The 26,512-nt window shown below is 44.5% G+C and overlaps 2 protein-coding genes across 3 annotated transcripts; both read right to left on the bottom strand.

The window, feature by feature from the left end:
• Positions 1–326: 326 nt before the first annotated feature.
• Positions 327–11,027, bottom strand: JPT1 (Jupiter microtubule associated homolog 1). Of its 2 annotated transcripts, none has more exons than XM_041409168.1 (5): positions 10,876–11,027; positions 8,173–8,315; positions 7,441–7,538; positions 5,529–5,556; positions 327–1,293 (listed from the first exon to the last, which is right to left on the bottom strand). In XM_041409168.1, exons 1-5 carry the CDS (start codon positions 10,929–10,931, stop codon positions 1,145–1,147), a joined length of 474 nt encoding a protein of 157 aa, XP_041265102.1. In that variant the 5' UTR covers positions 10,932–11,027; the 3' UTR covers positions 327–1,144. The 2 variants fall into 2 exon arrangements, with proteins under 2 accessions (XP_041265102.1, XP_041265103.1); XM_041409169.1 differs by lacking the exon at positions 10,876–11,027 and adding an exon at positions 8,452–8,473.
• Positions 11,028–17,999: 6,972 nt separating this feature from the next.
• SUMO2 (small ubiquitin like modifier 2) lies at positions 18,000–24,881 on the bottom strand. The gene is made up of 4 exons (XM_041409214.1): positions 24,673–24,881; positions 23,251–23,382; positions 20,215–20,286; positions 18,000–18,692 (listed from the first exon to the last, which is right to left on the bottom strand). Exons 1-4 carry the CDS (start codon positions 24,691–24,693, stop codon positions 18,630–18,632), a joined length of 288 nt encoding a protein of 95 aa, XP_041265148.1. The 5' UTR covers positions 24,694–24,881; the 3' UTR covers positions 18,000–18,629.
• Positions 24,882–26,512: the final 1,631 nt, after the last annotated feature.

The following is a 26,512-nucleotide window of genomic DNA, read 5'->3' as shown; positions in this document are numbered from 1 at the left end:
TTCCACCCTCTCAGTTTTTAGGGTCCTCTGGTTTTTTTTCTTGTTAATGAAGAAAATAAACTTGTCTCAGTTTTCTTGAGAAAAAAAACCAGTGTTTTGGATAAACCATAATAGATATCAAGCCATATCCCACAGATCTCTGATCTAGAAGCCAAAAATGAAGAGATAAATCAAATTCTTCAGGGGAAGCCAGCACATGGTGGTGACCTCAAGCCAGGTGTAAGAACTCTCCTCTGGTTAGAGCAGGGAAGGTTGGATGACACAAGGACAACTGAGAACAAAGCAAAACCAAACCCGTGAAATAAAACCCACACAGGAAACACTGCTTCAAAATTTCTATATTATTTACTTTTAAGCAACAATCCAGCTTTGTGAAATTACAACACACACTTTAAAGGATGAGATTTTCACCTCATGGTCAAGCACCAGCATGATCATGCACAGCATTGAGTCAGTTGTAAAAAAAAATGCCCTGTAATTCTTATTTATATGATCCACTCCACCTTTACTGAATAAAGTCTGAATCAGCCCCTTCCCAGCACTAGGCCAGGTGGCTCTGGTCATCAGCCCTCTATTTGGCACAGACCCTGTGTCATAGTAGTCCAGTATCAAGATTTGTTTTGTTTTTAAAGGCAGCATGGTGTACATTAACCACTTAATGATTTATATGGCACAGCAGGGCTAAAGGCATTTACCACATGCAGTCAATGAAGCCTTTTAGATACCTAAACCCCACATGTGGAGGAAGGGACTGCTCTTGCTGATTGTTTGCTGGCCTGGTTAACCAGAATTCTAGACCCTTGTAAAGCTAAGGGGTTCTAAAAAAAAAAACCTCAGTACAAAAACCCTCTAAGCACACTTAGAACCAAGCTACTCTCCTTTGAATTACATTACAATACTTCATAAAGCTTTCCCTCAAGTCTATCACTAGAAAACACTCATGTCACTTCCAGTAGATCTGGGGGAAACAAAGGACAGAAGTGGAAAAAAACCCTTAATTTCAAAAAAAAAAAGATGGAGTACATAAAGTGCTTCTTTTTAATGAAAGAAATTTGAGATGTACAGTCAGGCTCAAGTTGTGCAGTTCACAAGCATGGGGGAAAGAAAACAGACACGAGTTCAAAACAGTCAGGAAGGGAAAGGTTTAACCGAGCACTAGGCTGGACTTGCCACCGGGTGGATTTCTCCTGGAGGGTGCAGGTGCTGGTGCTACTGGGCTAGGAACAGGTGCAGCAGGCAGGGACTTTTCTTCACTCTGACCTGGGGCAGCTTCTACATCAGCCTCAGTGTTTTCTAGAAGAAAAGAAGCTTTTAAAGTGTTTGATGTGGATGATGAGAGCCAGATGTTTGGCTAGCTCAGACGGAAGCTCGGCTCCTGTCAGTTTTGTCCAGGGGCACAGACACACTCCAATGCTGTCACCCGCTGGCAGGGCAGACTCAGCCCTCAGAAGTGTTTCTCAGATCAAATCTGAGGCCTTACAGCTCAGTCTCAGGCCTTCAGCAAGAGCCACATTCAGCCAGCTGCTATTAGGGGACACCAGCAATTCATTTTTTTAAATGACAAGCAGCTTAAGGCTTAAGTCTTCTGCATATAATCTGTCAGTGTTGTGACTGTGGTGTTGTCACTCAGGTCTGAGCAGGTGCTGGAAGCCACAGCAGCACCAGCAAGAGCTCAAACTGCATCCCCAATTTCCTAACTGGAGGGAAAAGGATCTGACACACTTCTGAGGCTTCACACAGGACACAGCAGGGAACAGCCATGCATGGGGAGGTCTGATTGTACACTCCCTGGAGAGCACATGGTAGTTTATTTTAAATCCTTCTGAGCAAACCACAAGTGAAGACAGGGCACAGAAGGAATTCTTCACAGGAAGCACTTTAGATACTGGAGCAAACAATTAAAGTATTTGCATTGTTGACAACTGAGTACAACAAGTACACTAGCATCTCACATTTTTACAGATTAGCCTGATCAGTTCTGAGCCAAAGGCCCCAATCAGCACCAAGCAGCCCCTGACATTGGTGCTAAAGATGAACCTCACCTGTTTTCAACAGACCCCATTGTTTCCTCTCACTAATTCTGGGTTGGGAGAATTCAAAGGACTGCTGCACATTCAGCTTAAGCTTCACGATTTAGTAGATCTTGATCAATTTTCCTCCCCCAGCCTTCTCTCCAAACTGAACAGGCATGTCCTTCTCCCCTTACAGAGCAGCCACTGCACTCCTTCATCTTCCCCTTCACCTTCCCTGTGACCTCCCCTACAACCCCCTGCTCTTTATGTGTCAAAGACTGTAGACAATTCAAGACATCAACTATTCCAATCTCCCCTTACACAGCAGCCACTGCACTCCTTCATCTTCCCTGTGACCTCCCCTACAACCCCCTGCTCTTTATGTGTCAAAGACTGTAGACAATTCAAGACACAGGGGTATTACCATTGTTTACAGTTAACAGTATGTTATTTTCCATCCTCTCCCTGAAGACATTCAGTATTTTGCTGGCACCTCCAAACACCTCAAAGAATTTCAAGGGGAAAGACTCAAGGCAGATCCTGGTTGATCCCCAGCACAGAGCTGAATACAAGGCTGCCATGGTTTAGTTTTTAGGGGTTCCCCCCCCCCAGATTCATTACACTTGCTTACACAGGGATTATCCTGCCTCATTTAGCTGAGTCCTTCTGGCAGTGAGATTTTCCCACCATCAGCACAATTTGACTACTTGAAAGAGGTAATATCACCAACAAAACTGGAGACTTCACTGTTCATTACCTTTTCCAGGTCACAGAAAAAGGCACTGAATAAAACCACCTCCTAACATCTCCCATAGCTCATTTTTCCAACCTGAAAGGTAATTACTAAGCCCTACCCTTTGCCTCCTGTTCTTCCTACTCCCAGCAGCAGCTTTCCTCACATCCTGTGTCAACTCAGTTTATATTTTTCTATCAGAAACACCAAAGCCCAACTTGTGCCCACTGAACCTCCCTATATCCATGCTTATAATAATCTCAAAGAACTCCAGCATCTGAGCACAGTCCTCATGCAATCAGGAATAATCTCCACTAGAGATCCTCTGCTGTGCTCACTAACTGTTTGTTTCAGCTGTGCTGGGTTAACACCACATTTTAAGCCTGAAGCTCCTGCAGCTGGTGTGTGTCCCAGTCTGCTGACTGAGCAAGTGCTGAATGTCCCTGCCTGGGGACAGTCCCAGCACTGGGCAGGATCCAGGCTCCACCTTCCTGAGGGTCACGTACAGCCTGCACTGCTCACACCCCATCGGGCACTGCCTGATTCTCCTTAGCTGCTCACAGTCATTCAGCTCACACTGCCCCTGAATCACAAAAGAAACAAGAATTACCAGCACAGGAGGCTTTGGGGGAAGTTTCTGTAGCTCCTTGTGCAGCTGATATACATTAGCACTTCTCACATAATCAAGGTAAGTTTGCCAACCTGATGAGCGAAGTGGTAAAACCAACAGGATCAGATAAAATATTAAAGCTCCTCTCTTCTCAGAAAGGATCTAATTCCTGAAACAGCTCCCTGCTGAGTGCACTGCAACCCACTGGGAACTCTGATGCCCAAAAGGAACTACAGCTCCCAAAGAGGAAACAAGAGCCCTTCTACAAAATAAGTAGGTTTTTTACCCTAGATAGGCTCGATTAATAAACATACACATCCCACCTGACACATACTTGGAGTTTTATAATCAGTTACATACAGAAAATAATTTCCACATTCAAAAGACTAAACATTTCTTAATGACAGAAACCTATTAAGAATCTGGCTGTGCTGTGAACCTGTCAGCAGACAGCTTTTGCTTGCAGGTGTTCATTGTTCCTTTCCTAACCCAGAGACAGCCCTACAAGGCCAGTACAAAGTCCCAGGTATGCCAGTGGGATGTTCAGCAGCCTAAATCTGCCATCCCACAGCAGGAAAATCCAGGGGAGGAGGGACAGCCAGATCAGAGGGACTGGGCTCCACTCTACTACAATACCCAAAGCAATCAGTGGTGGTAGGAATTCATTTAACAATCCATCAGGGTGTTCAGGTATTTGCCACAGACACCATTTCCAGGAGGCATTAATTTCTACTCCTTCCTAAGTACCATCAGTGAAAGTTTAACATTCAAACCTCTGCCTGCCATTTTTATTTCATCTTGGCCACCTTCAAAAATTTAATTTTCAGTCATGGCCACAACAAGAAACAATCCCAGTTACTTTCCACAATACTTGTTTTTTTAACCACTTCCCACATAGATTCACCTGACCCTTGATAAGAACTTCCTTCACTGTCACTTGCCAGAAACAAAGCAAAAGACTAATACAACACCTTTGAAAATGTGAACTTTTTAAAAAAGTCAGGAATACCACTTTGCACACCAAATTTCAGCCAGCTGTCCTGATCCCAGGCAGCCCTACTTCTGCTTCCTGGCATCTCAGCCCTTCTCACCTCCCTGCTGTTTGTGGGATCTCCTCTGCCCTGTGGGAAGCTGGTTTAAACAAGCACCAGGAAAAGCAGCAGAGCCCTTAGAGCAGTTCTCTTCTATTAGCAAACCACATCCTCCTACTCAAGGCATAAACACTGGATGCCTACAGTGCTAATTAAGATCAGAGAGACATGGGAAAGAAATCCTAGAGCCTGTACAGTTGGATTAGAAGCAGCCTGCTAGAGAGGCAACACTTATTTTACTCAGACACCACTCAGAGGTAGTGGAAATGTTCTGGAAAAGCTCTCCCCCCTCCCAGCAAGTGTCTTTTCAGGACATGGAGGTGCTAATGGCCTCAGGGATGTCCCACCACTCTAAGGTGTTGAAAGCAGCACTTGGAAAGCAGCAGTCAACACATGAATTCCTGTCATCAGGAAGTCAGATATTCCTAAAGTGAATCTTGCAAAGGAGGCATTTCCAGCCTCAAAGCTAGCAAAAGCACTTCAAGGGGAAATGCCTGTTTACAGGAGATTTGCAGTATGCAGATCAACTTCCTTGGCAAAAATCAGCATTTAAAAAGCAACAGGAAGGGAAGAGCTGGTTAATACAGACACTCGCAGAAGCAGTAGCTGGGTTTGATTCTTCCTGCAAATGTGGAGTTTGCTGTGTGAAAAGACAATGGGAAAGAAGGAAAATGCTAAACTAAAATCAATTATGTTGATGTGTGTCCTATTTAATTATAAGCATATTTAATTTAATTATAATTATAAGTAACTCTAACAGCAGTGTAACCTTTCAATCACTGAATTCTTTGCAGGAGTCTCCACCTTACCTTCCAGTACTTAGACAAATCCTGACACCAACAGCTGCTAGCAAAATAAACCAACAGGACAGGTCTCCTTTTTACCCTGATGAGCAACAGCACTCCACATTTCCCTCCACGCCCCAGCAAAGCAGTTGGTCACTTTGTTGATTTGATGGGTTCCAGGGACAACCCCAGGCTGCCTCTCTCCTAATAAATGACATTTATAGATCCTACATCCTCTTCTACTGCAAAGCCACCTGCAACAGGCTTTTACTGGAGGAGTCCAAGGAAGTTACTCACCAAAAATGTCACCACCAACATCTCCTCCCTAGAAAAGAGAGAGGAACACGTTACATCTCATGTTTCATAAAGCATTTTCCTATTCCATGGAGTGGATACTCCTCGTGGTGTGACTGTGGTGTCTGGGCACACTGCTCTGTGTGGCATCACATTCTGAGCCACAGGCTCAGAGAGGCACTTTTGGAGCAGCAACAGGCTCTGAGGGACAGAACCCAGAGGGGCACAGAGGGCTCTGCACTCATAATTCTGCAGTTTGAAATCATGGGTTTGTAAACACCATTTCTTACAGACTGACTTATAATTTAACCAGTTCTTTATTTGCCTAACATACTTCTAGAAGTTGAAACAGATATTGGAGTAATCCTGATGACATGTGGCACATTTGTTATTCCCACAGTGAAGGACAGAGGTGGGTAAGAACACTTTATTGTACAGAGCATCCCACATCAAGCAGCACTGGCAGGATCCAGAATATTCCCACTGCCCAGCAGGAAGGGCAAAAAAATTACACTGACAACAACAAGAAAGAGTTGAGCATCCTCTGCTTTCTACTGAGCAATTCTTTGCATTTATCTGTTGCCAAGGCCAAGAGCATTTGTTCTTTCCAGGGTATTTAACTTCATTTGTGAAACACAGATCAGCTTTTTTTTCCCTGATAAAGTTTCCTTCACTACATAAACAGTTTAACATTCTTCACATGCTGAATCTGTTTGCAGGCTGCAGCTTGACACAAAGATAGGGAGTCTCCCAGAGGCAGCCAAGGCTCTTCAATGGCATCAGGTTTATCAACTTTCATAGATTTAACATTGCTAATTACACAGTGAAACTCCAGAAATTGGGATTAAAAAAAAAAAAAAAAAGCACAGAAACTGATACAAATGTATCACCTTAAGTCTCAGGCTGTTTGCACCTGAATTATTGCATAAAAGTAAAGTATTCCACATGGGAGGAATCTGTTTGCAAAGCTGAGAACCACAGTGTTTGAAACAATTTACAAAGAATTAGACTAAACAGTTAAATTTAAAGCTGAAAATATACCATAGAAAATAAACTCACTTATATTTGCTAAATTGAAACAAGACATTTTTTGTAACAAAGAAAAGTTTTGTGACTTAATACAACTAATAACAAAAATGGGTTGTGGTGCCTGATGCCAATTACCAAAATAAAACCTAAGATAAAAGGTGTCTGCTACAACGTTCAAGACAAACAATTATCTACCCAGTTCTTTTCAGAAAACCTAAGGCTGGAAAGTTTTAAACGAGATTTCTTTTTTCTTTGTTCATGCAAATACAGGCTATCCTCCATTCCTAGGGCTCTAAGTTCAGATAAATTACTGGTTTTTTACTGAATTTACTGTGATTCAAAAGAACCCTGTTTTTCCCATTAAATGTAATTACACATCTAGCAAATTTTACTTAACACCATTAACACTATAAATTATGCTCCATATTGCTACTAAGTAAAGAGTTTATATAGAACACAACACACCTGATGGTACTATTAAAACAAAAAAAGCACTAAAACTACTGAGGTAAGAATTTGCTGGGATGTGAACCCAAATTTGTTGCCAGACCCACACAGAGTCTGCTGCAGTAACTGTTGTTTGTGAGATGTTTAAACCCACAGTCACACACAGAGCTGAAATGAGATTTCACATCACTTCATTACTGTCTCAGCAATCAGATGGGTTAAGAGCTCTACAAAGTGGTCCTTGTGAAAAATGCAGCCATTCCTTTCTCAGCATACTGGAAGAGTGTCAGATGGAAAAGAGAACCTTCATGAAAAAACAAATTTGAGAGAAAGGATCCAAATCCTACAATGCTTCCCACTGTGTCAACATCCCTGATAAATCAATCCCACACAGAGTGTGAATTGTCCATTATCAGGCTCTTTGTAGCCAAGTACTGACCTTGGGATCTACGAAGTCTCCACAGTTTGCCTCAGTTGAGTTTGTTCTTTGTGGTCCAGAGGATTCACAGCTGTCTCTGGTTTCACCTGGCTTAGCCCCTACAACCAGAGATTGAGTCTAATCAGGTTGCAAGATAAACTTAATGTGAAAGCACATCCTAAATAGTCACAGGTTTGGGTACTTTGGGAGAGGTTTTTCTTTGAAATTAGAGCTTTACCATTCTAAAAAGTCCTGGTCCTTTAGATAATACCTCACAAATTATTGTCTTCCAGCAGCACCCTATGCAGTGAGAGTGTCATTTAAACAGAAGGAGTTTGGGGTCCCAAGGCCACCCATGCAGGCAGTGCTCTGCAGAAAGTGAAACTTAAATCCAGCTGTGAGAACACGAGGCTAAACTTCCTCTGAATAATCAAGACCAAGCAGTGCTACTCCAAACAGTAAGGCACAAGTCCACTTGTGTGACTGAACTTGGAGAAACTGCATCCAAAATACAATTCTCTGCTTGCAACATGCCTAACACTTGCATAAAACAAACCCCTCTGAAAGAAATTAACGAGAAATAAACAATTCTCTGCAAGGAGAGAATTTATAGTCTGCATCATTTATAACCCCAAAGTACCAAGTAGGAAGGGAACTCTGGTTTCCACACCAGCCACCAGCAAGCATCAGGCTGAGCCACAAAAAGAATCAACGCCCGTGAGCAGATGTGGGAACAAAGCACTACAGCCTCACCTGCTGCTTTAGCCCAGGAAGGTGGGTTCTCCTCAGGAGTTCCAAAGATGCTGGATGCCATTTTGTTCCTCCTCACAGGCTGTTCTTTGGGCTCATCAAAGCCCAGGGAGAAGTTGGAGCCGCCACCGGGAGGACGCAGCACTCTGTGGAGAGAGGCAGCTTCACACCCCGTGCCAGCCCCCAGCTGCAGCCCCAGCACATCACTTCAAGCATCCAGGTGAGCTCCTGCCAGAATTCCATCCTGGCACTGTATCTCTGCTGCTCTTCAGTGGCACTTACAAAAATAAAATGCTCTCGTGCTCTACTTGCGCCCTTGTTCCATCCAGTATCGCACCAGTGGCTGCTCCCACCACTCTGAGCCAAATAAAAAACAAAAATAACTATGTGGGCAGGTCAAATTCCAGCTTTTTTAAGAGTACCCTGGGAAGGTTCATTTTTAATCATCAAACTGGCTGCACAGCAAAGACTGAAGCTTGAACCAAAGGACTGGTTGCACCACTGATGGCTGGGTGCTGCAGCCTTCATTTAGATTTGTTTCCTCAGGAAAAAAACCCTCAAGTCTGCAGCATGCTGCTGGTCTAGGAGTAAAAGTTGAAATTAAACAGCTTGGAGTTGACTATTATTAGGAGAGACACGTGTACAAAGCTCCAGATATATAACCTAAATCTAACAATCTGCTCTTAGACACAAAAGAAGCCTGCTCAGTACTTCAAGAGCTTGATTGCAGTCTGCTTTCCAGCCTGCAGAACCCAACCAAAATGAACAGCTGCAGCAAAATAAATCTTGAAACACAAACTCCTCCTGATCTAATTTTCACAAGCAGGAGATCTTTTGTAGCTGGAGAAGCCAGACAAAGCCAGGAGAACAAAACTGTGTGTGAGAACTTTCAAAACTCCCAGAGAGATGTGAGGACACAAACAGAACCTGGGGCTTCTTGGGCTTTCAAGCCCTCCAAGACTCCAAAATGAACACCAGCACAAACTGAGGATGGTGCACACTTCTGCTTCTTAACAAATAAATTAATAAAGTTAGAACATGAAACAGTACCCAGCTTGTTAATGCTCCAAACCTGGGAATTCAACACAAAGAGCATGTCCAATTGTACAACTCACATCTTGGGAGAATTTGTGCCTGCTACATCCCAGCTGCAACACAAAAACGCTTCTCCAGCCTACAGAGCTCAAACACCCCAAAGGCAAGGGAGATTCCTAAAGGGGTGTGACATGGATATTTACTGTTACATAACCAGAAAAACACCTTTCCTAACAAAATTCTTTTTTTAAGAACTACTAATGCTCAGCTGCTAATGGGAGGATCCCAGCAGACTGGAGAGTGTTTTATTGTGACTTGTTTTGTCTCCTTTCTGACTCAAGAGGTGGTGTAATGGTCTTGAATTACTCCTTTATCTTTTTTTTTTCCCTGAGGAAACATATAGAAGGTTTATTTTCGTAGTTCTAGCTGTTGCAGTCACTAATCTGAAGAACAGTGTGTTGAAAGCAGGGCTTGTTCCCAAACCTTAGATCCCCTCTTTTTTTCCACAGCAGTGAAACCAGTACTCTCTTAAGGGCACAACAGTTTCCACTGACAGACTTAATGACATTAACAGAATAGGCAACTGAAGGGAGAAAAGATATCCATCACTCAAACTGTTAAAAAATAATATTCCCTTTTACCAACCTCAGGTAAAGGCTGACAGATTTTATTATAAGCTTCTCACAGCCTCAAAATGCTGTAACCTGCTTTATGAAACCCATGTTTAACACTTCAAGCAATGAAGAAACGCTGTTAAAATTCCACCTGATACCCAGTGATGTCCACCGAAAATCCACCCACAGCTCCAGGAAGAGCTCTGGCAAAAGGTTTGCAAACGAGCTTTGTAGAGATTTTTTTTTTTCGCTTTATAAAGCACCAAAAAGGAACAGGAAGCATCCGCTTTGTCAGGCCAAAACCTTACAGAAAAAAGCCACGACAGCGCGGAAAACGACACGATCCTCTCCAGCTGTGACTGCCGAGACCGCGGGTGCCCGACCCGGCGCTGCGCATCTCCTCCACACCAACCTGCCAAGTTTTCTTTGTTCGCAGACGGGCTCCGCTTCGCCCCCGCCCCTTCTAGCCCCGGCTCGCCCCCGGGAGCGGGGCCGCGGCCCCGGGGAGCGGGCGGCCCCGGCCCCGAGCCCCGGCAGCTCGGGGACCGAGCGGGCCCCCCCGGGAGCAGGGCGGGCAGGGGGCCGGGCGGCGCAGACAATGGAGCCCGCCCGGCCCCACCCAGCCCGCGGCGGCTTCGCGGGGCCGAGGGGCGCGGGGGCCGCGGCGATGAGGGGAAGACGGGCGGGTGGAGGGGCGCGGTGCCCCCCGCCCCCGCGCCGTGCCTGCGCGCCGAGGCGGGGAGTCGCCTCCCTTCTTTGTTCGGCGGCGGAGCCGCGGCGAGCGGCCCGGGCGGGTCTCGGCAGCTCCCGCACCTCCCTCCCCCGGGCACGGCGCGGCCCCGGGATGCCCCCACAGCCCAGCCGGGTGGGCGCGGCCGCCCCCGCCTCCGGCCAGCCCGCCCGGGAGGAACCGCATCCCCACAGCCCCGGCCCGGCCGGAGCCGCCGCCCCAGCACCGCGCCCCAGCACCGCTGCGGAGCCGCTCCGGACATGCCCTCCCCGGGACCCTCAGCCCCACCGCCCTCTGGGTCCCAGCGGCCCTCGAGACCCCCCAGACCTGGAGCTGTTCCTGCCATTGGGGTCCATGCCCGAGAACGTGGCCGTGGTGGTCATGGCGGAGCGGTCGGACCAAGGGAAGGGCTCTGTACACTGACGGTCCCGAGGACAGAGCCGCTCCGACCAATTGCCCCTGCCGCTACCGGTGACAACTGCGGCCGCCGCCCGCACCGCCGCAGCTTTTATACACACCGCAAGCCTTGCCCACCTCCGGCCCGCTCATTGGGCGGTTCAAACGTAGTCGCGAGTTCTTATTAGACACTGCCCTGCCATTCTCCCACTTGCCCCGCCTCCCTGTCTATTCTGAGGCGCCTTGCCTCACCGCTAAGAGCCCATTGGTGAAGCACTACGTCTGCTCTGCGGTGATTGGCTGGAGGCCGTGGCAGCTGTTATTGCTGATTGGCGGATGAGCTGTCGCTCACCGCCGGCGAGCCGCGATTGGCTCAGCCGCACCTGAGGCCAGACAAAAGTCCCCTGTGACGGGCCCGGGAGGGGCTGTCCAGTCCCCGCTTCCGCGGCCTCCGCGTGGCTCCTGTCCCCACAGACACCGCCCAGGACACACCGCCAAAGCGGCCACCAAACCCACCCCGGCACCCCCTTGGCCGCGCAAGGCCCGGCTCCCTCACACACACTGCCGTGGCCGGCCCGTACGAGCCCCGCCGGAGCCTCAGAGGTGTCATGGAGCAGCTCCAAGGTGCGGGGGTGAACGGCAGCGAGGCCGTGGCGGTGCGGGAGGGGTTGGCACAAGGCTGCTGTGGCTTTAGATGTTGGATCCGACCAGGGCTGGGCCACAGCCAAGGGCCTGCAGGGCCACAGGCCTGGTGGGGAGCGCCAACACCTCAGCAATCATGGCAGAATAAAAAAAAAATTCAATGTACTATTTTGGATTATTCCATGGAAATTGAGTTCCAGCATGGCTAGGGCAGCTGGAGTACAGGGCCAAAAGCACGAGGCTGCACGTTTTGGATCGTGCACCTCCCTCCAACCCCAGCAGAAAACTCACGGGACAGACTTTAACTCACCACGTGTTGGCTGCTGACCCGTGTCACATCCACCTCCGATTTGGTGACCGGGGGCTCCCTGAAACTTCCACAGACACACGTCACAATTTTTACTCCAAAACCTATGCATCAGCAATGTTATTTCAATGAGCACTTGCATAAAGGAGGGAGAAAGGGGAAAGAAAATCCATCTTTTCCAGCTACCCCTCCCAGTTTCCACTAATAACAGCCCTTAATACCCACAAAACACTTTCTGGAGAAAAGTGGTTTTTTGGTATGGAGAACACAAGGATTCTGTTACATCCCTCTATAGCACAACATGAGTTGTCCAGCATCTGAATTAATCACCAGCCTTAATATTAGCACAGATCATGAAAGATAAGAACTGTTAAATGTACACAAACAGGACCAATGCATTATTTTTTTCTAATCTAGGATCCATTAAAAAAATCCTGTTTTGGTTTGGTTTTTTGTTTTTTTATACACAAACAGGACCAATGCATTACTTTTCTAATCTAGGATCCATTTAAAAAATCCTGTTTTGGTTTGGTTTTTTGTTTTTTTGGTTTTTTTTTGTTTTTTTTTAAGCTCTAGAGATAGATTAGATCCCCAGGGAATTCTCTGTTGCATCACATTTTTTTTTTAGAGATAGATTAAAGGGAAATTTTAAGCAACATGACACATGTTGTTTTAATTCTATTATCCCTTAGGCTTGGGCATTAAGAAATCAAATGATACCTACCTGCACACAGGTAAACATCTGCTCTCTCAGGAACTTGCAGAAGTATTTTGTCATCTAAATGCTTCTTATTCAAACCCACAGGATTTTACTCTTTAATTTATACCCCTGAGACACACACACAGAGCCACTTTTTAAAGACAAGATGAGGAAAAACCCGTTCCCTATGACAGAGGTTTTCACACAGAGCTTTAGAATTCTAAACCTTAAGTGTTTCCAAGGGGCCCCACTGATCTCTCACAGGCCTGCCTGCAGGGTGACCTGAAATAAAAGCTGCTTTTCTGATTATTCATCCCTTACAAGATGGATAGTTTATGAAGATGGCTACAGAAACTGAGCTTACAGTCCATCACAGGATGATGACAGTTGACCAGAACAATTCTCAGCAGCTGTCTGGAGCACTCAGACACCAAACAATTCCACCTGTTGTTGAAATTCCACCAGCAAGGAATGCACAATGTATTGTGCATTCTGGAAGTCTGAACAAGACTCCAGGAAATGCAAGGGTTAGGCAAGGGGAGATACCAGTGGTCTGAGAAAAGCCTCAGCTTGGTCATCCTTCTGTGACCAAGGGTTTCTTCATGCCAGTCTCTGCTACGTATGGCTGTCACAGAGAGCATCCCTTCTTTGTTCCAGGCACAAAAAAGAGGGTTTGACTCAGTTTTCTCTTGCCCCATTTCATTCCCAGCTGAAGTGCCAGCTAATAAAGAATCCTTGCCACAGCTGGATTGTCCCCTGTCAGATTTTTGCATCTGGAGTGATGCATGGAGGTTCAGTGGAACATGGATCCTACAGATCCAATGGTTTGTCCCACAGAGCTGATGCTGTTGTTTGCAAGAGTTGTGAAAGTTGCTCTGGTACCTCTCTACATCTTCAGGAAAAGTTCCCAACAGCCTGTCAGTGTTTGGGATGGGGAATTGCACCAGAGTGCCCAGACTCCTCTCAAAGCTGTGGAGATGTAGCTCTGAACAACACAAAAAGCAGAGTGGCCAGTTCCTGCTGCTGTTCTTGTCTGGACATCCAACACCACCAAGCCTGGTCGTGCACTCCAAAGTGTTCCTCCTTACTGGGAAAAGGCAGGGTTGCTGGAAGGGGAAGTCAGTGTCCCAGTCTTGTTTTGTTTCAGTTTTCTTAAACAGTGAAGTTTTCTTATTTAAGTGATCCTTCAAGAGCCCTTGCAGGGAATCAGATGTGCTTGATGGGATCCATGTACTGGGTGCTGAAAGGGGGAGATCTAAGCCACCAAAACCAGCACAAAATTCACCACAAATGGTATCTTTTGCATCCATGTTTCCCTGAAGAATATTCCTTTCCAAGGGAGAAACTCTACTAGTTGGGCTTAGCCTTTCCCCAGTACTCCAAAGTCATCCTCACACAGGGATTATTTAAACCTACAGCTCTTCCCCACAGTCCCCATTCCCACTGCAGCTCCAGTGACTCACACACATCCCTTGTCCTTCTCCAGCACCTGCTGGCCCTCCCTTCTTGGATCTCAGCTGACACCCAGCCAGTCCTTCCACAGCACCACCCCTCCCATGTAAACTGAAATCCTTCCAGGATAAGGGAAAACTCTTCCCTTAAAGGGACTTTAAGCATTCCATAAACACCTGGTTGGGGCTCCCAACACCTCCATGTTACAGTAACATCACCTTCCCCTGCTGCTAGGGAAGACACCAGGAAACCCCTGGAATTAAACATCTTGGAGGTCAAACAAAACTGAGAATAGGGATTAAAATTCCATCTTCTATTTATCCTCACACTCCTACATCCTAGTCACCCACAAGTGCTGGACCACCAATTCCTTCTGCCACTACATCCTGAAAAAGCAAGACAAACTAAAGGATTGATTATTCCCTATCAGAACACATTGTCTGGAAACTCATCACAGGCAGAATGAACAAACCTCAATAAACCAGAGAATTAAATGCCTTAATTATGCTGTTAATATAATTAATAATAATCCAAGTTATGTAAATGCTTTTAGATTAACACTCCACAAGAGTCCATCACAGCAGCTGACACATATGTACTGAAAAGAGGCCACTACCTAAAATTCTAAGAAAAATACTTGGATTTATTGTTCACATGATGACCAAGGAGGCATCTTTTCATCTTTAGCTTTGGAAACAAATTGCTGTTCCTTAGAAATTCAGTTACTTCCAGCTGGCTGAAGCCTAGGAAGTCTCTTTCAGCCAGTCACATTATGCCTTTTCATTAATGTTGCAGCAAGAGACACAATAGAACCAGCATCCACCAGGCAAATGACAGCACTTAGGTTACACTGACTCGGAAGTAATGAAGTGAAGGTACTAGAAAGGAAAATTCCTGCTGGAAAACCAACTTGCTTTGACCTTAACCCTTGCAAAGATGCTGTCACTGTTCTGATATCGCAGTTATCTTGAAGCAGCAATTATCTTCGTGTTACTTCAGGGATTTTTCTTTGTTAAAAACACCTCCATGTGCCAGCACAAGAATCTCTCTCATGTTACCATTTGGAGTATTTCTTTACAGGCCTGGCAGCTCGGAAGATTCCGTGTCAGAGCAGCCCTGCACTCCTCATCCTTCTGAATCAGCACCTGACCCCCACAGGAGCCCCCTGGGGTGGCTGTGATCCCCACTGTGCAGATAAACAAAGCCATTGATTTGCAGGTGTCAACCACCCAAACCAGCTGATTTCCATCTGACATTATCTCCCCTGCACATGAATAAAAATGCCTTACTTAAGGTACCTGACAGAATTTTGGTTACCTATTTTTAAATAACTGGTCATGTTCACGACTCATTTGAAAGACTAAAACCTCAGCACAGGCTGAAGGGGTCCAGCCATCCACCAGAACTCACCAGGGGACTGCATCCAATTATAACTTACTCCATTCTTTTTCATTTAAAAACCATGGGAGAAATATTAACTAAATTGCATGGCAATCACTTTAGAACACATTATTTGAAAATTGTGAGTAATAATGTAATTTTCCCAGGCTCTTGAAAGACCCCAGCTGTTTAATAAAACATGAAGACCTTACCTCCCAACTAGCCTGACAAAACCTCTTTGCCCACTTTTCCTTTATCCTCCAACAACTGGACTTCCAGAAGCCCACGTGGCTACAAGTGTAAACCCAGGAACTGCCACAAACCAAACCCAGCAGCAAAGTGTACCCCAAATAAGTTGATTCAAATTGTCCATATCCCTGTACTCCACAGCACTTCCAAATCACCACCCCCAGCAGCAGCTTCCCTAAAAGAGGTAGCCACAGTAAAACCACAGAGGATTCCAGCAGTCAGGAATCCACAGGTGAATCTGTAGCACCAGAGGAGCAGTACAGACAAAAACAAGTTCTGACATAAAGAGAGTATTTGCAAGATCACGCAGAAAGACTGCTAATTTTCTTTTTTTAAAAAGGACTGTATTTCTGCATTACTGTTACACCAACGTGTTATATATCAGAACCAGAAATCACCCCACGTTTGCTGCACTAATGGAAATTCAACATTTGAGGCTCTTGAGGAACTAAGTCACTGAAGTTGTTTTTGTGATTAGATTAAAAAAACAAGAAACTGTATCAGAAAAGACAATTTAACACTTTTTTTGGCTGGAGTCACCACCTAACATAACACCATTCAGCATTGTCAGAGAATCATTTCAGGAACATAAGCAAGCCCAGGTTAACAGCAAAAAGATGAAAAGTGGAGGAATGTAGGTGAATGCTGCATATAAGTTCATGACAGATGAAGTAACACTCAACTAATTCAGGAAATGAAGACATTGTTTTTAAAAGCTCTTCAGTATCTGTCACTTGACGTCTGTTGCCTCAGGAAATAAAAAGTACAAGGCAAGATACAACAGGGAGCTTTGAGCTTCACAATATTAAGTTGAGCTGAAAAAAAATAGTATTTAAGGAGACCTCACCCTTTCTTCAGAAACTAAAGCAAGTCCAAACACCTTTTTTGGCCAAACAAGATAAAGACAGCTTTCTCCTGGGAAAAGTCTTGGCATGACATCAAGTTGAAAGTATTTTATACACCAATATCAGAAGTTCAGCCAGCTTAAAAGCCAGAGATTCTAAAGCCAAAGAGCAATGTATTCCACATGAAACCTAGGAAAGATGTTGAAATATATTCCCCCATCACTCTCTTCTTCAAAGTAGATTTTTCTAGACCTTTTAGACTTGAATATGTAAACATTTGTTCACAAGAAGGAATTTCAATCCTGCAAAACACCACAGAAGTCTACAAGATACATCCCACAATGAGAAGTAATCTGCTTGGCAACAGCATTTCCTTGAATTAAAACACAGGTACACAGTAGATTACATTCTTCAGCTACAGACTCAAGTGCAACTGCAAAAACAGATGTTAATTTTCCCTGTATCTTCACTAGATGAAACTAATGGAGCATCAAGTGTGTTACTTCTGACAGAAGACAAATAGATCACAACTCATCAGCTAAATGCACACACCCATCATTCTGCCACAAAACTTTCAGCTCAAGCAGGCACAGGTCCCACATGTAACAATCACTCCTTGAATTAACTGTTACAAAAAACACTACCAAATAGTGGCCTCTTCAAAGAAATTTATACCTAAAAAAGCATGAACTTACTATAAAATATTGGAACATTCCTAGGACATCAGAGACTGCTGTGGGTTTGACAGGTATATAATCTTCCATGAACGCCCATGGATTTCACTCCAACCTCAAAACTTCCCCCAAAAGTTCCCCAAGAGCTCAAGAATTGTAGAAAAGACTTGTGAAAAACACCACCATCACTGTACCTCCCTTCAGTACCTCCAGCCTCTTTCCCTCTTCCAAGCAGAACAGCAGAGTGGGGTAAAGCAGAGCTTGGAATCTCCATCACCATAGCTAAATACACCCAAAAACAGAACTCAATTTTTTATTTTTGCTTTACATTTCCAAGCAGCTCCCATTTGATACCACGGTAAACTGAACGGTTAATGAAATTATTTGCTCTCTTTAACTTGATGTTTACATCAATAAGCATTCAAATACAGAGTCTTGAATAAACTACTGCAACAACAATATTGATGCTTCTATTAAAGACTGACAAGAAGAGCTCAACCCAAAGGCATTACCAAGTAGTTCAGTATTTTGCAGTTTGACTAATCAAACAGTTTTGGCTTAGCAGAACATTCACAAAAAAATAAAAATAAATCAAATAAAGAGAAAACTGACTTCTATTTCCAGTTCAACTGCTGACTGACAGACCTCAAGGAAGCCTTTCCTTTTTTAACAGTCTCCTGCCTAGATAGGGGGGATTATGCTTACTTACCACAGAGAAAGCTGAGATTTGAGAAGCATAAAGTGCTGCAGAGAAAGAAATACAGGTGCTGAGTACTATTACTCCACAGAAAAAGAAAGAAAACTGGTTATTTTAAACAAGAAGTTTATTTAAACAACAAGACGTTTTACTTGAAGGGAAAACTATCTAGGACTTTTTTTTTCCTTTTTTTTTTAAAGAGTAATTTACCCCTACTTAGACAGAGATTGCTCTACATGTAACAGCTACGTACAAAAAAGTTATAAAATTGCCCTTGGTTTTACAATGATAAAAGAAAAACATTGAAATTATCCAATCAAACAAGGTATGCAAGGTTTTTGTTTTTGAACAGTGAGAGCAAAATAACTTACTGGAATATAAAGATAACTCGGCTTATTCTGTGATTCTGTAAAAGTAGAAGGAGCATGCCACTAATGGAGAGAGGGGCATTTTCACAGAACCAGTTTGTTTTCCCACCCCATCTCCATTAAATGTTGATCAAAACATACCATTGGCCATTTAGTTAAAAAAAAAAATATGCATTATGCTTGTGCACATCACCAGTTACTTTATGTACAATAAAAGGAATAAGAAAAAAAAATCAGAGAGAAGAGAGAAAACTATACTGCAGTAGTCAGGATGTGGCTGAACCAAGTCTCATTTTTCTAATTGTGAAGTGTTGCCTGTGGGAGCACAGTTCTGGAGAGGAAAGTAGCAGGTTCTTTTTTGTGTGTTTGTTTTAGTAAACTCCTCCTGTTTGCTGCTGGAACACATCAATTGTATCTTCATCCTCCATTTCCAACTACAGCAGAAAAAAAAGAAAAAAGGGCTTTCAACTCTTCTCACATCTCCACAGCAGCCTGGGTTTTCTTACAGTTCCTGACTTTATGTTTACTTTTTATGCAACTTAACCAGAGAAGCCCCACTCCCCTTCACCACCACCCTTTTATACATTTGACAAAACTCACTAAACTCAAAAGCAAATTGCACAGGAAAAAAAAATGCCAATTGATAACTGTTGACCTAGAATGAATTCTAGTACTAACTTCAGGGTACACTGCGTGACTCCCAAGAAACAGATTGGTAATATTTGATTTCTGTTGCCTGCTTTGCCATTGCACCTTTGTTCTCCTATTTACTCCCTCAGTTTACCTTAAAACATTGCCACAATTCCAGTTGGCTGCTGTTGCTAAAATGGCTACAGCAGTGGGGAAGCAGACTGGAATTAAAGCCTCTGCCCAACCAGGCAGTAAAACCAAGGATCAGCAAGCACAAAAAAATTAAAACCACTTGGCATGTAACCATGTAACAATTGACAGTGAAGAACAGCAATACTTCATTAACATAATTCTCTTTTTTCACCCTAAGTTTTACAGTTGATATTCCTGGGATATTAATGGCACCTCCTGACAGAATCTGTACCAAAACTGAAGGGCTGCTGTAACTAATTCAAGTTATATTTCTAAACAGACTCAACTGCTGCTTAGGAAAGCAAACTAGTCTATGCTATCTACCACAGCTATAAACAGACTGGTCTAAGCTTCAGCAAAACATGGATAGAAAAGAAAAAATCATCCTGTTGCCTCAATTATCAGTATTGTAAATTAAAAAGTTCCATAGATTGGGGCCACAAGAGGCACAATCTTTGAAGCAACAGCTTGGAAAATTCAGAACTGAAAACTAAAGTCTGTTATTTCATTACAAGTGGTTCTGAACAGCAGATAAAACTATCACTTGGTCAGGCTGATTAAACACAGCTCCGTGGAGCAGGACAGAAAAATGCTCCAGGGCCACAGGGAACCATTCTGTTCTTGGAATGCCTTCATTCAAATACTTACAGACAACCCAAATTTCACCATATTCATTAATTCCATGCTACTGAAACAGCTTCAGATCACAAACAACAGAAATTACTTTTGTATTACAAATGCAAGCTTGCAAACAGGATCTCTCTGATAGCATCCTGGCAAGCTTTTATATAAAAAATAATGCCATTGCTTCAAGAAAAACTCAATTCTTAGCTTACCATCCTTATCTCAGAGCCATGAATCAATAAAGTGAAAGTTTTACAGGACTCACCATCTGTACACTGTACTTAATTTTTTTTGTTTTATTATAACAGTGACACAGATTTATTGTTCAAAACACCAAATGTCTTGGATTCCATTTCTAATCATCCTAAAGTAGTTACACCAAAATAATGGTAGAAAAGACCCAGTTCTATCAGTAATATATACAATTATGTAAGTATTTGATAGGAAACAGAAGCATCAACTCCTGCAGCAAATTTCAAATAGTTCTTTAGTCTTGCTTGTGCTGTTTACCTGTGCAGGTGTGTCTGTTTCATTAATTGGCTGCCCATCGAACCGGAATCTGATTTGCCTCATTGACAACCCCTGGACAAAGAGAAACAACACAAAGGGAAATAAACCTGGTGTAAAGTACTCAGTAGTTTACCCTTGAACTTGTCACTGAATTGCAGCATCATCATTAAAAGCCACCAGAGATTCCATCCTTCCCTCATGGCCTGACTTTTAGGCATTTCACTCCAAATCCCTGCAATCTGTTTTGTATTAAACACTGCATTGTGTCCAACAACTCAAGAGAAGCAACAGTGCCCCCACTGACTAAGTTAAACTAAAGCCACTTCTGCTACACCCCAAAGGCAGGCAGGTTTATTGTGCTTTTGAGTAATTCACTTAAAAACTAGGTGCAACACTCTAGGTAATAAATGTCCAACAATGACACTCAACATTCCCTTTTCATCTTCCCCACAAACAAAGGTATTCTCAAGTATTTCTTCCACAAATGCAACAACAAAATTAGTCTGCAGCAGCTAAGAGTAAAAAATGGGAACTTTTTGATCTCCAATTCCTATTCTAAAGAAATCAATGTATCAATTTTTTCCATGCACAGATGGAAAAAATAAAGGAATTTTCTACTTCCAGAAATTAGCCAGTATTTTGGATAAGCATTTCTACCACACAACACTCATTTTACTGACCTCTGCCAACCCTAGAAGAATATCCTCTCATCCTCACCTGAGCCAACAGACTGAAAAATGTAACTTGTAACCAACCTATCCTTCTGATAACATCAGATCCAAAATCACCAGTGAGTTTTCCAAAGTATTTTACAGGTATTTTGTCAGTGACATTTGGGGATACAAACTTCCTTTCCAATTCTAACCCTTCTCTCCAGAGTATCTAACTATCCAAGAGCCCAATCTGGTTTTGAAGCCAATCCAATGGATTGCAGGGTCGTGCTTTGGCATCTCTGAGTTAGAAGAGAAGCCTTCATTCAGCCTGGCAAGAGCAGATGTCACACACAACAGAAAACAATGTAGTAATTATTTCTGAGGAGTAGATTTGTCAGGAAAAATATTTTAATAAATGTGAGTAAACTTTTTTTATTAACTTTATGGTTCACAAAAAAAAGCCTTCTCCAGCCTCAAGACACTGCAGTGTTCTCTCAGAACATGCTCTGGTCTAAGGAAGTGTGTGGCTCAGTCTCATGGCAGCAACACCTTTCTGCACAGCAACACTTGGTCTGAGCCTTGTCTCTGACACTGTTTCTTGAAACATGCATTTCCCATTCCCAGAGTGTTGTTTTTGTCCAGGTTCATGACAACTTTATGAGCTAAATAAATGTTAGCTGAAAACATACTGAAAAACTGTCCTTTGGTGAGCTTAGCGTCCACAAAACATCAAGTATGGCTCATGGATGATTTTTTCACCACTTAATCACAAATAGTTTTGATTTTCTCAACAGGTCACTCAAATTTAGTTATTTCCATTTTAGATCTACTACACACAACATATGATTATCATCCTTTATAGCTGCTAAGTTCTCTGTCACCTCTCCAAAATTAGGGATTTATGTTAGGGTGCACCTAGCTAGGTAAATAAATACATGAATAAAATCTAACTTCTAGAGACACGTAGAACAAATGATTTTTGTTCATAAACATTCAGCAAAATTTCAGATGCAAGCACCTAAAGACAAATCCATATCCAGGAAAGTATTCTTTGGACACTTAGTAGCTTAAAACTAAGATCCCAAAAAATGTCTCCCATTCTCAAGATTTACTGATGTTTTTCCTCCAGCTGATACCTGGGTTTGTTTTGTTTTGTTTTTTTGCTGGCTTTGGTTTTGTTTTTCTTTAAGCAGAGTAAACATTTTGACAATCTAAGACAATTTGGATTACTTTTGCTTGCTTCAAAGTAACTAAAAATGAACGATACTTTAAAATATTTTTATGCCAGGATTTATAGACAAATAACCAATCCTCAAATTCCCTGACAGACAGATAGAACTGCACTCTATGACTGGAAAAAGCAACACAGTGATTTGAAAAATAGAGCAAGAGTTTGTATGACTGAGGTAGGAAAAACAAACTCACAGCTTCCAACATTCACTAATTTCTCCACAGAACACTCATACAAGAACACATTCACATGTTCAGCAAGAGCTAATTTTTCCTGTCTTTACTCTCATTCTGTTGTGGCACAGGGCAAACGAGAGGTTTTACCACTCTCTTATGTGAATCACAGGGTTTTTCCTGGTGATGAAATAGCTGCAGCAATATCTTACACTGACTTTATTGTATGCAATAGTATCCTTGAGTATTTATGTTTAAAAAAATTAAAAATTCACAAATTCTGAACACTTCTGTAGAGATAGAATTTTTTGAAGGCAGTCACTAAATATTGTGGATACCAAAATTTCCCTAATCAGGAGCTTCAAAAGGAGGAGTTCCATGGCTCTACTCAAACAGGTGTTTTTAAAACTTGCAATAGCTGCTTGCATCCTCACAGACTGGCTGCAGCTGCCACCACATCAGCAAACACATGGGGTGTGTGTCCCTCAGAATATTCATTTGTCAACCAGGACACAAGAGAAAAAACAAAGCTCATCTTTAAATGTACAAGCTCCTTCTCAAGGTATCTTCTCATCGCAGTACAATTCAGCTAAAAAATCAGGAGCCAGTGACCAGTCCAAGAAGTCACTCAGAGCTATAAAAATCCCTGATTAGCATTTAACTCTCTCTCCCCTAAGTTCATTCCAAACCCACCCTTTCCACACGAATATTTCTAAGCATTAGAGCAGCAGTTACCTCCCAGAGGCCTCCACCTATAAATGCAGATTTCATAGATGACAACAACTTTATTTACCCATTTCCTGCCACAACCCTCTCCAGTCCACCGAGTAACAGACCAAAAGGACAATACACAGCACAGTTAGTTTCTGTTCCATCTCTATCATTTTGTGAATTTACTGAAGTTTTAAGACTTCAACTGTTTTCCTCTATCCCTGTGGAGAGCAGCTCTCCCCCAGACACCGTTGTCCTGAGATCATACCTGTCGTTCACAATAGGCTTTCATTAGTTTACTAAGTGGTGTGTGCCTCTTAATCTTAAACTGCACCACAGACCCATCTTGCCCTGCCACCTTCAGATTAATGTGGTCATTGTTTTCAGTCTTCACTCCTTCCTGTGGAGGAAATAAAAGAAAAAAAAAAGTAACCAACACTTTTTAAAAAAGGTATGAAACAAGAAGTTAACATTTCACCAAAGTGCAACAGGTTATTGAAAAGGAGGAAATAAAGATATTAAAGCTGTTTGCTGACTTGAAACCTTGAATTAGGGAATAAAGGTCAGCACTTTTCAGTTGAAAATTTAAAGGAAGAAAAGCCACATACAATAAAAAAAATCTGATATTAACTGTCATTCTGCAGACTGGAAATTTAGCAATGAAGAATTACCAGGCCAGGCATTCAACACAGAAAAAAAAAAAAAAAAAAAAAAAAAGGAAGTTATTTCTATCAAAAGCACAACAATATGCAACACCAGTGTTGCCACTGAATGGAATTAAGTTACCTATGTTATACTATGATCTGTTATAGCTGATTTGTGTTATAACTGTGCTCCCAACCAGCAGCAAGGCTCTTTCTCATTGCACCTCAAACTTTTTCCTACCGTTTGATGTCGTTATTAAAAAAAACTTTCCAGATACTTTAAAGGCCTGTGTTTCAAACGGCGATAAAACCTGAAACAGCCCAGCTCTTCTCCTTCAGAAAATGTTTAAAAAAACTCCACATCAAGCAGCCCGACCCTCCCGGAGCGGAAAACTGCGGAGGATCAACTTCCAGCTCCGTCCCTCGTGTTGTGGCCGGGCCTCAGGCACAGGGACGGGGATCGGGGCTGTCCGGCACCCCCAATTCCAGCTTTGTTTTCCCTCTTTTCTGGGAGCCGGGTCCCGCCATGTGTCAGCCCGCGCGCGGCCCCGCGCCCTCCGCCGCTTCCAACTCGGTTTGAAAATAGTGTGGGGGAGGAAAAAAAAAAAAAAAAAAGCCAACCCCCCCGGCGGTGGCCTCTGTTAATTCCTGCCGTGCGGAGCGGAGCCCCCGCGGCCCCCCCGGCCCCGAGCGGGGCCAGAGGCGGCACAAAGGGGCCGGAGCCGTGCGGGGACCGTGAGGGCAGCGGCTGCCGAGGTAGCCGGCGGGGATGCTGCGGCCGCGGAGGAGGAGGAGGAGGAGGAGGAGGAGGAAGGCAGCAGCAACCGCCTCCAGACCTGCCTCTCTCCCCGCGGAGGGCGGGAAGGCGGCCCGGGCTCGCTCCCCCTCTCCCCGGGGATCCCCCGCCCGCCCCGGGAGCCGCGGCCTCGGCCCCCCCCACCCGCGCAGGAAAATGGCGCGCAAAGGCGGCGCGGGGGCTGCGGGCCGGGGCCGCCGCCTGAGGGGCCGAGCGCGGCGGCGGGAGCTGCGGAGCGCGCCGGCCTCACCTTGGGCTTCTCGTCGGCCATGGCGAGTCGGCGATGCGGGGGCGGCTCGGAGCGCGCACAAAGGGGGGGCAGAGCCGGCCGAGCGCGGCGGAGAGAGGGAGAGAGAGGGACACAGAGAGAGGGGAAGGCGGGGGGGGCCGGGAGCGCGCACGCACGGGGCAAGGCGCGGCCCCGCGGCTGTGCGTGCGCGCACCCGCCGCGCTCTCCGCGCCCCTGCCCCGCCCCGCGCGGCGGGCATTGTCCTTCGCAAAATGGCCGCCCGGCCACCCTCAGCGCCCCGCGCCGCTCCTCGCTCCGGGCCCCGCGCCGCGCCCTTCCCGAACAGAACTTCCCTTAGCCACCCCCAGCATCCTTGGCCCACTCACATCTTAAATCTCCTCAAATCTCCTCAAAGCCGCTGGGCCACCTTCCACGGCCCCTCAGTGCCCCTTCAGTGCCTCACGCGCTGTTCTTTGCACATGCACCTTCCGTGTCGAACGGGCAGGCCAGCGAGGTTGTGAGTCCCTGTTCCCGGAGGCGTTTAGGGGAAGATGTGGCACTCGGTGCCATGGTCTGGTTCGCAAGGTGGTGTTGGGGTTGAACTCGCTGATTTGTGAGGCCTTTTCCGACCTCGTTGATGCTGTGGTTCTGTGATCTCCCTTGTCTCTGCCTTATCAAATGTCTCCCTCCTGCTTGTGCCCCTCACTGTGTTGCAGAGAACAGTGATGGCGTGGCAGACCCCCAAAACCCTGGGTGTCCCCGTGAGGAGGGGTTATCCTGGGGGAGATGCCATGTCTGAGAAGGAACTGAGCACCTGCAGCACCCCAACAATTACTCTACATAAATCAGAGCCAGCAATGATGTGATTTCTTAAAGTTCATTCCAATGGAAGGGAGGAGGAAACTCTCAAGAACTCCAGAGATTTCACAGGTTCGCACAAAACGGTTCCTGTGCCTTTTATCATCAGCATTACACTTGCCACCATCATTTGTCAAATGCTTCTCTACATCATGTAGATGGAAAAGAAACACCACAAAAATGATCCCTGTTGATCCTCCAGGGATGGATTTTCCAGCACTCCACACTGGTGTTGCTCCGTGTGGGAGCATTCTGAGTCGTGACACCAAGGTGGCCGTGTGGTCACATACCCCCTGCTCCTGGCAGGACAAAACTTTCTGCACCATTTCAGAGATGCTCCTTGTCCAGAATAAACTGCTCACATAGTGAAATATTGATTGAAGAGAAACTTCACTTACAGGCAGAGCTGCAGACTTGCTTTGCACTCAGTTGTGGTCCTCCTGCTGTGCCTTTGTCATGTTACCTAACATTCCAGCTCTCTCCTTCTGAGCACAGATTGGATTTTTCCTGCCATTTTCTGGAAATTGCAGAAGAGTAACACCCACTGGGGAGAGGACGCTGAAGCCAAACCTTTATCCAAGTCCCCAGTTGAGAAAATGGCACAGCCATGAGGCAGGAGGATGTCCCAGGCAGCCACCTGAGCTTCCACAAAACGTGAACAATGGTCTTCTACAATCCCTTGTAGTCCAAACTTTAGCCTGAAATTTCATAGAACCTTTTAGTTTTAGTATTTTACTCCTCCTGAAGAGTCTTAGTGAGTCAGTTCTGAAAAAATCCCAGACACAGACATGTTGAGTTTGACCCAAGAAGGCAACAGATGCTGTTTCAAATTGACTGCAATACAAACAGATCATCCTTTGAGCTCTGCTTTCCACTCCTACCTGTGTCAATTTACTTGATTTATCATCAAAATATAATCAGTTGATCCTGCCTGTATTCTCTGTGTTTAATTACTCATGCTATTATTTTTCTATTTGTTTAAGGTACTGGGAGGTGAAGCACC

The sequence above is a fragment of the Onychostruthus taczanowskii genome, unplaced genomic scaffold (genome assembly GCF_017590055.1).
Source record: "Onychostruthus taczanowskii isolate IOZ18803 unplaced genomic scaffold, ASM1759005v1 scaffold30, whole genome shotgun sequence".
NCBI lineage: Eukaryota > Metazoa > Chordata > Aves > Passeriformes > Passeridae > Onychostruthus > Onychostruthus taczanowskii.
Note: the sequence above shows the minus strand (reverse complement) of the source record. Positions and strands in the feature narration are given on the sequence as shown.

Coding starts and splice junctions, on each gene's coding strand:
- JPT1 (XM_041409168.1), bottom strand. CDS start 10,931: ATGACCACCACGGCCACGTTCTCGGGCATGGACCCCAATGGCAGGAAC. Junction 5,557..7,440: donor GAGACTTCGTAGATCCCAAG/GTCAGTACTTGG, acceptor TCTCTTTTCTAG/GGAGGAGATGTTGGTGGTGA. Junction 1,294..5,528: donor TGTTGGTGGTGACATTTTTG/GTGAGTAACTTC, acceptor CTTTTCTTCTAG/AAAACACTGAGGCTGATGTA.
- SUMO2 (XM_041409214.1), bottom strand. CDS start 24,693: ATGGCCGACGAGAAGCCCAAG. Junction 23,383..24,672: donor TGGCCGACGAGAAGCCCAAG/GTGAGGCCGGCG, acceptor TTTCCTCCACAG/GAAGGAGTGAAGACTGAAAA. Junction 18,693..20,214: donor AAACAGACACACCTGCACAG/GTAAACAGCACA, acceptor TTTCTGCTGTAG/TTGGAAATGGAGGATGAAGA.